We start from the raw sequence: 14,701 nt of genomic DNA, 5'->3' as shown, positions 1-14,701 counted from the left end.
CGGTGATGGGTGGGATGGGCTGACAGTGGCTGAGGGTTGGTCTACGGTGATGGGTGGGATGGGCTGACAGTGGCTGAGGGTTGGTCTACGGTGATGGGTGGGATGGGCTGACAGTGGCTGAGGGTTGGTCTACGGTGATGGGTGGGATGGGCTGACAGTGGCTGAGGGTTGGTCTACGGTGATGGGTGGGATGGGCTGACAGTGGCTGAGGATTGGTCTACGGTGATGGGTGGGATGGGCTGACAGTGGCTGAGGATTGGTCTATGGTGATGGGTGGGATGGGCTGAGAGTGGCTGAGGATTGGTCTACGGTGATGGGTGGGATGGGCTGACAGTGGCTGAGGGTTGGTCTACGGTGATGGGTGGGATGGGCTGACAGTGGCTGAGGGTTGGTCTACGGTGATGGGTGGGATGGGCTGACAGTGGCTGAGGTTTGGTCTACGGTGATGGGTGGGATGGGCTGACAGTGGCTGAGGGTTGGTCTATGGTGATGGGTGGGATGGGCTGACAGTGGCTGAGGGTTGGTCTACGGTGATGGGTGGGATGGGCTGACAGTGGCTGAGGGTTGGTCTATGGTGATGGGTGGGATGGGCTGACAGTGGCTGAGGGTTGGTCTACGGTGATGGGTGGGATGGGCTGACAGTGGCTGAGGGTTGGTCTATGGTGATGGGTGGGATGGGCTGACAGTGGCTGAGGGTTGGTCTATGGTGATGGGTGGGATGGGCTGACAGTGGCTGAGGGTTGGTCTATGGTGATGGGTGGGATGGGCTGACAGTGGCTGAGGGTTGGTCTATGGTGATGGGTGGGATGGGCTGACAGTGGCTGAGGGTTGGTCTATGGTGATGGGTGGGATGGGCTGACAGTGGCTGAGGGTTGGTCTATGGTGATGGGTGGGATGGGCTGACAGTGGCTGAGGGTTGGTCTATGGTGATAGGTGGGATGGGCTGACAGTGGCTGAGGATGGTCTATGGTGATAGGTGGGATGGGCTGACAGTGGCTGAGGGTTGGTCTATGGTGATGGGTGGGATGGGCTGACAGTGGCTGAGGGTTGGTCTGAAAGGTGATGGGTTGGATGGGCTGACAGTGGCTGAATGGGTTGGTCTATGTTTTATGTTTGGGATGTTTGGTAATGTTTTAATGTTTGGTCATGTTTGGTAATGTTTTAGTGTTTGGTAATGTTTTAATGTTTGGTAATGTTTTAATGTTTGGGATGTTTTAATGTTTGGCTCATGTTTGGTACTGTTTTGATGTTTGGTACTGTTTGACACGCCAGGACAGCGGAGTCATGGGTGGAGACACCTGGCCCCACCTCTTGGTACCTAGGTGATAGGTTGGATGGGCTTCAGTGGCTTAAATGGTTTAGATGGTTGGATTGGCTGAAGTGGCTGTTGGTCTAAGGTGATTTTGAATGGCTAAGGGTTGGTCTGACTGTTAAATGTAATGTTTGGTACTGTTTTAATATTTGGTACTGTTTTAATGTTTGGTACTGTTTTAATATTTGGTACTGTTTTAATGTTTGGTACTGTTTTAATGTTTGGTACTGTTTTAATGTTTGGTACTGTTTTAATATTATGGACTGCTTTATAACTGTTTGGTTACAAGTTCTTGTGCTGTAATGGGAATAGCCTGTTATAATAGCCTGTTAGGGGAATAGCCTGTTAGGGGAATAGCCTGTTAGGGGAATAGCCTGTTAGGGGAATAGCCTGTTAGGGGAATAGCCTGTTAGGGGAATAGCCTGTTAGGGGAATAGCCTGTTAGGGGAATAGCCTTATGTAAATGTAATAATCTGCTGCTGTATGTTTGTGTTATCTGTGATGGTTTTGTTTGTCTTGTGTAGCTTCTTAATCATTGTACCTAAACTGTATGTGTAAACATGTTTACTTCAGGCCCCTGGTCTCAGTCTGTTTTCCATGTTGAAATAAAGGTAGAATAATGTAGAAGTACCGTGTCAGTCAAATGTGTATGTTTGTGAAATATATGCATATGTATCAGAAAAGCTGTAAAATAAGTCAAATTAAAATAAGTGTGTGTCCTCTGAAGAGGGTTAATTCATTTTAAAAGATACAGGCTGTCAAAACACCATGTTTCAGTCCATGGGAATACAGTCAGTTGTACAACTGAATGCATTCAACTGAAATGTGTCTTCCGCAATTAACCTCTCCCCTCTGAATCAGAGAGGTGCGGGGGGCTGCCTTTCCCACACAGTGGAGAGAGTCGGTCAAGGGCTTGAAATGAGTCTGATTGCTCATCTCTTTAATATGCCATATGGCTAATTTCAGAACTGAGTGCCCTGCCACTGCATGCATTTGTAACATGTAGTATTCAAATGCTAGAGCCCACTGATTAGAAATGAATTCATTATTACTAATAAAGAATCTTCACTGATTCAAATCAGGACCTACTCCAATGGAGAGGCACTTAGAGTGGCTAATAAGTATCCCGTCCAATCAGCATCTTCTGAGAGACTATGGGCGGGTTTAACTCAAATGTGCTGCTTTGGTTTAAGTCAAAACATTAGGTCTCCTGATTGTTGGATGGTGATCCAATTGCTGACAAATTAATTTAGCATAACATTCCTCATTACAGGCACCAACGGTTCATTGATGGTTTTGGTTCATACATACGGATTCACACACATACAGTGTACTAGTCTAAGCTAGTCCATTGCCAACTACCGTTGAAATTCATAGAATAACTTAGTGCTATGTTCACAGCAACAAGATTAGACCTGTTCCAGATTGATTCCCTTTTCACAGACCAGAAACCTGTCATAGCAGGGTTTTCAGGGAGAAGGTGGGCCGACTGTTCACCAACTGTATAGTAACCTTTGAAAGTGTGTCAATCCTGATGGAGGATCATACAGCACAAATCCTCCAATGGAAACCCACAAACCGCAATGCTTTCAATTAGGGCTGTCGCTGAAAAATACACCTTAGCTGAGGAGATTCGTCTTTAAAATGTGTATTTTTCCATATATAGACACAACCTGTGTTTTAATAAACCAACTATATGTACTGAGCTTGTCTGATGCTTTCAGCATGCTGTTTGATTAAATAATTAAGACAAATGACTCAAGAGGGAGCCGGAGATCAAGATGTAAAAAATATATTTTTATTTTATTTAACCTTTATTTAACTAGCCAAATGTAACCTTCAGATAGCCTAACCAGAAGGAGAAAAACTGTTCCAGACCATCCTGTAAGAAGTAATCTTGTATTTTATGACACTCCCACTGGATCAGAGCATTACATTTTTCACTTTGATGCTGAGCGGTTATAGCAGTGTTTCCCACATTCGGTCCTCGGGAACCCTAACAGTACACAGCTGACTCAAATGATCAAAGCTTGATGATTAGTTGAATCAGCCAAGTCGTGCTAGGGTAAAAACCAAAACATGCACCCCTTGTGTTCCTGAGGACCAAGTTTGGGAAACCCTGGATTATGGGAAGGGAGAGAGCTGGAAATATTTTTCAAATACATTGAAGAACTATTTTCATTGTCATTGGATGTAAATTCAGATTTTGTTTGCTTGCTGTTTGAAGTGAGGAAAACATTACTTTGAGAAGCTCCACAGATCATTAGTGGTGGTGCGTTAACCCTACTACTGGTCATTTACTGGTACTACTACCGGTCATTTACTGGTACTACTACCGGTCATTTACTGGTACCACTACCGGTCATTTACTGGTACCACTACCGGTCATTTACTGGTACCACTACCGGTCATTTACTGGTACCACTACCGGTCATTTACTGGTACGGTACATTTTTACTGGTACTACTACCGGTCATTTACTGGTACTACTACCACTACCGGTCATTTACTGGTACATTTTACTGTCATTTACTGGTACTACTACCGGTCATTTACTGGTACTACTACTGGTCATTTACTGGTACTACTACTGGTCATTTACTACTACTACTGGTCATTTACTGGTACTACTACTGGTCATTTACTGGTACTACTACTGGTCATTTACTACTACTACTGGTCATTTACTGGTACTACTACTAGTACTACTAGTCATTTACTGGTACTACTGGTACTATTTACTGGTACTACTACTAGTCATTTACTGGTACTACTACATTTACTGGTACATTTACATTTACTGGTACTACTACTAGTCATTTACTGGTACTACTACTAGTCATTTACTGGTACTACTACTAGTCATTTACTGGTACTACTACTAGTCATTTACTGGTACTACTACTAGTCATTTACTGGTACTACTACTGGTCATTTACTGGTACTACTACTGGTCATTTACTGGTACTACTACTGGTCATTTACTGGTACTACTACTGGTCATTTACTGGTACTACTACTGGTCATTTATGTAATGGGGAATTGATAGACACGAACAATCAAAGGACAAACAATTCAAACAACGACATTATGAAACAATGAAGGAGCACAAAATGGAGGGAGAGCACGCGTTCTGGAGTGACGTGCCTTGTGCATCTTATTTACACTCCTTATTGGACTGTGGGAACCCTTCCTCAATGGATTAGTCCACTGAGACAGGCGCAAATCAGACAGGTGTGCCATTAATTTTTTTTTATCTATTTGCAACTGCTCAACTAAAAAAATATATTGGTCAACCAACAGTCTATCAACCAAACAATCTACCAGTCGACTGGAACAGGGGTTTCTCTAGCATCAGTCCAGTACTATGCTGCTAATCCACATGGTACAATACTTTCCTTCTGCTTAAGCCTCAGCTATTTGGACATTAATGCTTGATCGATCTTCGCCTGAGAACACCTTAGAAATAACTTTGCTACTTCCTCTAAGAGACACTGATGGCTGGCTAAGGGACATTTCAAGAGAGGAGAATGTACAGTAATCGATTTTAAAAAAAAGGTGCAATATGCAGAAATCGCGACGCCATTTCCTGGTTAAAATTCTAATATTTTGCCTAACTTCAGTTTATGTGACAAAACAAGCAAGTGTTGAGAATCATTGTACCATCTAAACTGCTGTGAAATATATTTTCAATAACCAAAAATATTGTATTTTCAGCTGTTTGAAGACACAAACTAAAAACTAAACTTAAGAATGGGAAGCATAGAAATAGCACACATAGAACAGATCTTCAGCTTCTTAGACTTACTTTCAATGAGAATGACAGATCTATAATTAACATTTCTATGTGAATTTGATCGGGTCACCCAAAAAGGTACATATTGCAGCTTTCAAAAAGGGCAAATGTTAACTTTAAAATGTCCAGGCATTGATAAACCACTATGAATCAATAGTATTGTCAGAGCACTACTGGCATCCAGCGACAGCGTTGTCTGACTGACTGACCACACTGTTCTAACCTCCCACACTGCAGCGGAGACCAGAGGTCAGAGAGCTTTTCATGCTGCTATGCACATTCTCTCTTTCCCCTGTAATCCTGGGGCTTTTACTCATGCTAGGATAAACTTCAATCCACATTGTTTCCTTCTCGCCCAGCAGCAGCACTCTGGGACCTACATACACACACACAGGGCTTTCAGAAGAACATCCCATTTCCCATTGGGGTGAGGCATGCTTCCACAGGAACCCATCAATCGATACGGCAGGAATGGGTTCTGTTCTGGGAAAGGATGTCTAGACTCTCTTCCACACTTCAAAATAACCATCTCTCTATAGTTTGTGCTCTTTATGGTCTGTTTCTCTGTTGAGATGACAGTCTGTCTACTAGGTACTTGTGCTGGTTGTCAGAGTCATTCAGAGGACAGGCTTCTGATGAATGACAAATAAATGTTGATATGTTATGGATGTGACAGTGACTCATTCACTGTGTGTCCTGTGTGTGGAACATCTGTCCTAGATAGGCATTTAGTTCATAAACACTTGATCCACATGAGTTCATTTTAATGCAAGGCTGTATTTCTGAGAAAGAGGTGACCGTCAGACGAGTCATCTATCCTCATCTATCATATCTGGGATCTGTTCAGCTGATCTGTTCATGTAGGTCCTGGAAAGCTGTGAACATGAATAACCTCAACATTCCACTATAGCCGACATGTCAACTTCTGCTGCCACTCACATGGATCTGGAATTAATATGAAACAGTCCATTTATAATAGGCGTTGATGGTAAATCAAACGAGATGGGTAAATATTACCTCAGACTATCAACAGGACTCCACAAAACCAACCCACTAGTCCTCCTCTCCTCAACAGCTCAAAGCAAAGTAATAGAAAGATGTTTTGTAAACCAAAAGTTTGCTCATGTGTGTGCTCAAAGTGAAGTAATAGTGAGTGAATGTTTTGTAAAGAAAAGTTTGCTCATGTGTGTGTGAGAGTGAGTGAGTGAGAGAGAGTGAGTGAGAGAGAGAGTGTGAGAGAGTGTGAGAGAGAGAGTGTGAGAGAGAGTGTGAGAGAGAGTGTGAGAGAGTGTGAGAGAGAGGTATGAGGATATTTTCTACCTGCATGCTGCAATGTTTTTACCTAGGCTAGTTTCATATAGTTGGCAATAGTAGTTACTTTTGAGGTTAGTATCATTTTAATTTAGATTTGGATAGAATTTTGATTAACCACATGACATTATTATAAAGTAAATTAAACTGTTCCACGGAAATATGAAAATCATAACTGGCACGCAGATCGGTAAGTGGTAAGTTAAATTGGCGTTCCACATGAAAAAGCTGACCGACTCCTCGTGTAGCTTATTACAGGCAACCTCAGGAGAGTAACGGCAGAATATGTGAATCTCTGGCTCCCTCGAGTTATTTGTGTCTCATTTCATCAAACAGAGTGCTTAAAACATCAGACAAGTGCAATAGTTGATTTTATTATAACACATAGGGTGTGTATTCACCTATCTATTTGTAAAGAATACACGTTTAAACATTTCGATCAGACGACTTCCGGTCGACCAAGATATTTCTTTATGTCGGGGACAGCCCTAAGACAGCTACATTTTCTCATGTTTTGCTTAAAGTTAATCTTGCATTTTACGGGAGAAAAGTAGGCTGGCTACACCAAAAAGAGTACTGGAGAAAAGTAGGGCTGGCTACACTGAAAAGAGTACTGGAGAAAAGTAAGGCTGGCTACACCAAAAAGAGTACTAGAGAAAAGTAGAAACACCAAAAAGAGTACTGGAGAAAAGTAGGGCTGGCTACACCAAAAAGAGTACTGGAGAAAAGTAGGGCTGGCTACACCAAAAAGAGTACTGAGAAAAGTACTGGAGAAAAGTAGGGCTGGCTACACTGAAAAGAGTACTGGAGAAAAGTAGGGCTGGCTACACCGAAAAGAGTACTGGAGAAAAGTAGGGCTGGCTACACTGAAAAGAGTACTAGAGAAAAGTAGGTTGGCTACACTGAAAAGAGTACTGGAGAAAAGTAGGCTGGGTACACCGAAAAAGAGTACTGGAGAAAAGTAGGGCTGGCTACACTGAAAAGAGTACTGGAGAAAAGTATCTACACATCAGTCAGAGCGCTGTCTGTTGATAGAATGCCTGTTTCTGAGTTCTCATCCTAGTGGAGAAGTGCAACAGGAGGAGATAACTTGCTAGTTATCTAAGTAAGTTGCTGACTTAAGGTGACAGGGCATCATATTGTGTTAGCTTTCTGCTGTGTTTGAGAAGTCAAAGTCCTTTGGATGAGTTATCTTGATTTTCTTGTGTTTTTTCTCCTCTCTGTTCTTGGCCCGTCTGCTCCTCCCCCATCTTCTCGGAGCAGAGCAGGCAGGCCTGTTGTCCTAGAGTGTCCTCATGCTGTTCCAGAGCCAATACTGTTCTTCCTTCTGTTACACTGTTACCCCCCTATACCCCTTCCAATTTACCGCAGCAGGGGGACGATTTTGTGGGCAATTTGACATTGAAGGTTACTTGTGGGGTCAGTGACAAAGATAGTTTTAGACCTGCTCCTAATGATTAAACGCCAGCACTTCTAAGGTGTGGTATTGAATGCACCCTCCTTCATTTAGTCATTTGTCAACACAAACACTGGCCTGTCTATCACCTCACTCATCCGAAAAAACAGAACACCAACAGCTGTCTGGAAAACTTTCCTAACCTCAGACCTGTCACAGTGATTCTCTGTGATTTGTAAAGAGCTGTGAACAAACTAATATGCCAGGGCTCCACATCTGCATGAGTTGATGAGACTTGACAGACCCAAACGCAGTGGAAAAGAATCAGGCACCAAAGCATTCACAAAGCCCAAATCAATATGAGTGAATCAAAACGAGCAAACAACTTGTTCTCATTCAAGAGAAACAATGTTGCTAAAAGGCCTCAGAGGGATGGACTGTCAAAACTATCTAAAAATAAAGTGTCAAACTTTATCAGAGGCTAAAATGTTTGGTAAAAAAAAGTCCTTTCAAATGCTTTCTGAGCCTGAAGAGAAAGTGTGACCTACCTCAGCTTACTACCTCAAACTCAAAACGGCAAGGTGTGGAATGTGGAAATGGATGGCTCCCGAGTGGCACAGCGGTCTAAGGCACTGCATCTCAGTGCTAGAGGCGTCACTACAGACACCCTGGTTCGATTCCAGGCTGTATCACAACCGGCCGTAATTGTGAAGCCCATAGGGCGGCACACAAATGGCCCAGCATCGTTCGGGTTTGACCGGTGTAGGCCGTCATTGTAAATAAGAATTTGTTCTTAACTGACTTGCCTAGTTAAATAAAGGTTTAAAAAAATATTATAATATTCTAAACATACACCCAGACAGTATTCTCAATGGCAGAACTAGGGCCTGTTTACAGCTCAGTGTCAGAAGTGTTGAAAATCAAATCCCAAAAATTGTCACATCCTCTGAAAACAAAAGGTGTACCATGAAATGCTTACTGACAAGCACTTAAACAACAATGCAGCTCAAGAAATAGCGGCTACATACATGGGGTACCGGTACCGAGATAATGTGAGGGGGTACAGGTTAGTTGAGCTCATTTGTAAAGTGACTATGCATAGATAATAAACAGCTAGTAGCAGCAATGTAGAGGGGGGGGTGAATTGAGTGCAGATTGTTGACAGTAAGTAGCTTTTTTGTAGTTTGAGTTTGATAAGGGTCAAATAAATCTGGCAGCTCCAACAGAAAGTATAGCTTGGCACTCAGGAGGCAATCTCTCTAAATACAAGATCATTTCTGCCAAACGGAGCATAAAACAAAAAGCTTACGGCTATTGGCTACCTTTGTCCTACCGACCTGAAACAAACGGAGCATAAAACAAAGCTTACCCTTTGTCCTACCGACCTGAAACAAACGGAGCATAAAACAAAGCTTACGGCTATTGGCTCCCTTTGTCCTACCGACCTGGAACAAACGGAGCATAAAACAAAGCTTACGGCTATTGGCTCCCTTTGTCCTACCGACCTGGAACTAACCCCCAGGATCTTATTTGGAAGACAGAAAAAAAACTAAAGGAATGTGTAGAAAAAAAATACATTGCAAAACTTAGTGGACGATTTCCACAAGTGGTCGTGGTCTGGATTAGATTCAGCTATTGTTCCCGTCCCAAAAGGCCTCGTGCTGACTCACTCTCACACAGCTGTTGGACCACTTGAAACAGCACAATCATCCTCATGGGTTTTGGAGTAAGCAGCCATTACAAACACAGCTGTATATAAGTGTGTAGGCTCTGCTGGACTGTAGGGTGTGCTTCATGTTGTGTTCTGTAGTCAGTTACTGTAGTTCTCATAATAACAGTGCAATATGATGAGGGTGTGGGAAGAGTTCCCTGTTACACCCATGGAGAAGCTGGCTCACAAGACTAATGCTGTCAGTTCAGTAGGGACATGCTCGTCTGTTTTTTAGGTTACAGGCAGTATCACCTCATGTTTCACACAGACAAATCAACGTTTTAGAGGTTACAGGCAGTATCACCTCATGTTTCACACAGACAAATCAACGTTTTAGAGGTTACAGGCAGTATCACCTCATGTTTCACACAGACAAATCAACGTTTTAGAGGTTACAGGCAGTATTATCTCATGTTTCACACAGACAAATCAACGTTTTAGAGGTTACAGGCAGTATCATCTCATGTTTCACACAGACAAATCAACGTTTTAGAGGTTACAGGCAGTATCACCTCATGTTTCACACAGACAAATCAATGTTTTTTAGGTTACAGGCAGTATCACCTCATGTTTCACACAGACAAATCAACGTTTTAGAGGTTACAGGCAGTATCACCTCATGTTTCACACAGACAAATCTAAGTTTTTTTGTCACGTGTCCCCAAATACAACCTTACAGTGAAATACATGCTTACTTACAATCATAGAGTTCAAAACCAATTTTCTTTTGGTATGAAAGATCACAACGAATATTCTTTTGGTATCTTTTCTGTATGACATCATAAATATCACTCAATTCCAAATCGACCTCCTGCCCCCATGAACGTGTGTAGGTCTAAAGGGGTTGATTAAGGGTAACCATGATATCAAATGAATCAATCAGGAAGCTCCGGTCAACATGAGGGGTCTAGAAGTAGGGCCCAGGGCCTTGGAGTTGGACAGATAATGGTGATCTGCAATGTGTAAATACTCTCTTCACAGACAATTTCTTGGGGCACATTTTGTAACTCCAGGCATTTGCACTGGTTCATCCTGCAACGTGCTACTACCCCCCCCCCCCCCCCCCCATCTCAATTCTAGGTCCCTTCAGCCCCTCCAAGCACAACGCTATGCAACAAGGCCAACATGAAATGATCAGTCAAATGTCAATCGTGTTTTCTAGAAACAATGTGTGGCCGTCTGCGCTATTTGAAGGTTCTTGATATCCAATCGTGTCTGTTACAGGTCTGGAGGTTTCAAAATAAGAATACCAGGAATCCAGTTTGCTAGACATGACCACCTGCTGCCTTTTAAATCAGTGTGCACCTCCATCGCCCACAGGGGAAATTAATGCTTTTCTCAAGTTATGTTCATTATTTATTTTATTTTTTTACTAGGCTAAACATTGGCCTGCAGCTCATCACCATGACCTGTGTGTTTCTGGCCTCTGCAAACATGTGAGACAGGTCCACTGTGATTTAAATTGAATGGAATTCCTGAATTCCCTTTCTAGGGACTGGGCCACAAACTTGGACAATAAAAACAGCTCTTGGCTTTGTGCCTTTCTCATGTTAATTAGCCTACTGTGGGGAGAAGGGGCTGTCGCTGCCAAACATCCACACAACTCCTGCTGAACTGAGTAGAATCATAATGCTACCACCCTGCAGGCTGTATGGGATATAGCAGGAATAGCCTAAGGGATCACTCATGCCCTTAACGTAACATACAGGTCACTTCCAGAAATAAATAGTGGGCCTACTGGCCTAACCTGTACAACAACTAAATATTCTTGGTATAGAGTCAACATTAGGCTACTATATAGCATATACAGTATATATATAGCATACACGGTATATATATACACATACATTTCAGAGTGTATTTTAGAGTGCATCCATAGGCAGATGTGACATAACATCCGTGTGGAATTGCGTAGCCCCGGAACACGTAAAGGCACGACAGTCCCCTGACAGATATTGTAATGTTGCCTATGAAAGGTTCTCGCAGTCTGTACAGTCGGTGACATCTGCATCTTGCAGTTGTCTCAAATTGCCTGTCTTTTATAGGCGCCTACAAGCCAGCGACAAAATATGACGCAATAAAACAATAAATGCTGTTCGAGAGGACATTGATCGATGTTGCTGAGGCTCAATGGCCCTGAAGTGCCGACTGATAGAGACTCTAAACAATGCGAACTTTGTTGCACAGATTTACACACGACACGATGCCCTCCATAGGGAGAACATTTGGCGCTATTGGACGCTCGTGTCGTGGGTGTCTGTTCCAACATCCTTTCTCAAAACCCCACTCCCCTGCCCACGAACACAGTTGGATAAACGAGCATGCTTCAATGTGAAACTTTTGTTTTAAGCATTTGTCAATAAGACAATGATTAACAACACGATCATGACAAACGGGCTTGATGTAGCCAAACCCCGATTAGCTTGGGTTGGTTGGCTTTTGTTTGGGAAGCTCGAAACTTTGTAACAGGAAAACTTGGTTGATATCATTTGAGTCCGATATATCAGACTACACTGTACATTACTAAAAATTAACGTGTAATTCACAAAAGGTTCTGATTCAACTTACTGTGAGCGTAACTTCATGCTTTTTCAGTCGGTATTTGAGACTCTTCATTGCTGCTGTTTACCTGGTGATGTTGAAGTTGTAAATCTTATTATTCAACATTTATAATTTAAGATGTTGACAAACGTTTCATTTCTAAACGAAACAACTTTTCCTCCGCTGAGTACCGTACGACTTTCACCTGACGCAAACCAACTAGAGTTGCTAAATTGACAACCAAATAAACCAATGAGAATACAATGTGTCCCGTACCAGTTGGGTTGTAACCAATAAGTCGTAAGTGAAGGAGGGACTTCCTTGTTAGCTTGGGCAGCCGTACTTTTGGAGTTGATGGGAAAACCCACCGGACAACCTAAGTTTCTGTGGTGATGTGACGTCAGGTTTACCTGGCTGAAAGAGGGAAATGGCGGGACGTACAGTACAGGCTTTTCCGAACCTGGCTTGCCTACAGCAATTCATAAATAGATTATTAGATTTATGATCCACACTAGAGCTCATATATCCCACACACACATATTAATTCCCCAAAACATTCCGAGGTCTACTTATTTTTTGTAATACTGGAATGTTACAAATATGAAAATTACAAAATGATGACTAGGGGCTCTGTTTTTAAACATTACTTAATACAAGACTGAATACATGACTGAATTCATACCAAACAAGTGTTGTGCTCATGGAACTGCATTAGACACCATGAGAAACTATGAGCTCATTTATACATATACTATAAATAATATAATGCATTAAGTTGTGCAACTGACTAGGCATCCCCCTTTAATTTTTTGTCCTTAATATTTTTGGTCAAGAGGTTGGGACCTCTGGGCGTAATTTATGTTTGTACAGGACCAGGGTTTAGTCACCACATTGGTGTCATAAGTGGGATGGCACCAATGGTCCATGGAATAGGTTGGTACATGTGAAGGACTGTGTAGAGCGTGGGGACATTTTTCTCTCCGAAGGTGTTTGCTTGACAGTGATGTAGCACCTGTGAAGGACTGTGTAGAGTCTAGGAAGGGTTTGATGTAGCAACCTGTGAAGGACTGTGTAGAAGGAAGGGATGGCAACCAATGAGGCCATGGAATGTGTAGAGAAGGAAGGGGTGATGTAGCAACCTGTGAAGGACTGTGTAGAGAAGCGTGGGGACATTTTCTCTCTCCCGAAGGAAGGGGTGATGTAGCAACCTGTGAAGGACTGTGTAGAGAAGGAAGGGGTGATGTAGCAACCTGTGAAGGACTGTGTAGAGAAGGAAGGGGTGATGTAGCAACCTGTGAAGGACTGTGTAGAGAAGGAAGGGGTGATGTAGCAACCTGTGAAGGACTGTGTAGAGAAGGAAGGGGTGATGTAGCAACCTGTGAAGGACTGTGTAGAGAAGGAAGGGGTGATGTAGCAACCTGTGAAGGACTGTGTAGAGAAGGAAGGGGTGATGTAGCAACCTGTGAAGGACTGTGTAGAGAAGTGAAGGACTGAGAAGGAAGGGGTGATGTAGCAACCTGTGAAGGACTGTGTAGAGAAGGAAGGGGTGATGTAGCAACCTGTGAAGGACTGTGTAGAGAAGGAAGGGGTGATGTAGCAACCTGTGAAGGACTGTGTAGAGAAGGAAGGGGTGATGTAGCAACCTGTGAAGGACTGTGTAGAGAAGGAAGGGGTGATGTAGCAACCTGTGAAGGACTGTGTAGAGAAGGAAGGGGTGATGTAGCAACCTGTGAAGGACTGTGTAGAGAAGGAAGGGGTGATGTAGCAACCTGTGAAGGACTGTGTAGAGAAGGAAGGGGTGATGTAGCAACCTGTGAAGGACTGTGTAGAGAAGGAAGGGGTGATGTAGCAACCTGTGAAGGACTGTGTAGAGAAGGAAGGGGTGATGTAGCAACCTGTGAAGGACTGTGTAGAGAAGGAAGGGGTGATGTAGCCCTGTGAAGGACTGTGTAGAGAAGGAAGGGGTGATGTAGCAACCTGTGAACACCTAGCGACCTCGTCAAGGGGCTCCAACCTGTCGTTTTTGTTACGGTGTTGACTTGACAGTCGCTGGACCGGGGTTTGGGTACTCATGGATTATACACAATATACACTGAGTGTACAAAACATTAGGAACTCTTTCCATTACATAGATTTCACCTGGTCAGTCTGTGGTCCCTTATTGATGTAACGTGTTAAATCCACTTCAATCAGTGTAGATGAAGGGGAGGAGAAAGGTTAAAGAAGGATTGTTAAGCCTTGAGACAATTGAGACATGGATTGTGTACGTGTGCCATTCAGAGGGTGAATGGCCAAAACAAAATATTTAAGTGCCTTTGAACAGGGTATGATAGTAGGTGCCAGGTCCACCAGTTTGAGTGTGTCAAGAACTGCAATGCTGCTGGGTTTTTCACACCCAACAGTTTCCCTTGTATCAAAAATGGTTCACCATCCAAAGGCTATCCAGCCAACTTGACACAACTGTGGGAAGCATTGGAGTCAACATGGGCCAGCATCCGCGTGGGACTCTTTCGACGCCCTGACAAATTTTGAGGGCCAAAGAGGTGCAACACAATATTACGAAAGTCTTCCTAACATTTGGTATACTCAGTGTGAATAGGGTAATGCATATTACCAGGGTTAATGTATGCGAGG

General features: G+C 43.1%; 1 protein-coding gene across 1 annotated transcript in view; it reads right to left on the bottom strand.

Moving 5' to 3' along the window:
• The window catches only part of LOC135556048 (uveal autoantigen with coiled-coil domains and ankyrin repeats-like), a 76,286-nt gene extending 63,998 nt beyond the window's left edge, over positions 1-12,288 (bottom strand). The window contains 1 exon segment of the mRNA XM_064988929.1: positions 12,095-12,288. Coding sequence (XP_064845001.1) covers positions 12,095-12,142 — 48 coding nt within the window. The 5' untranslated portion in view covers positions 12,143-12,288.
• Positions 12,289-14,701: the final 2,413 nt, after the last annotated feature.

The sequence above is a fragment of the Oncorhynchus masou genome, chromosome 2 (genome assembly GCF_036934945.1).
Source record: "Oncorhynchus masou masou isolate Uvic2021 chromosome 2, UVic_Omas_1.1, whole genome shotgun sequence".
Taxonomy (NCBI): domain Eukaryota; kingdom Metazoa; phylum Chordata; class Actinopteri; order Salmoniformes; family Salmonidae; genus Oncorhynchus; species Oncorhynchus masou.
This window is presented reverse-complemented; position numbering and strand designations above follow the sequence as displayed.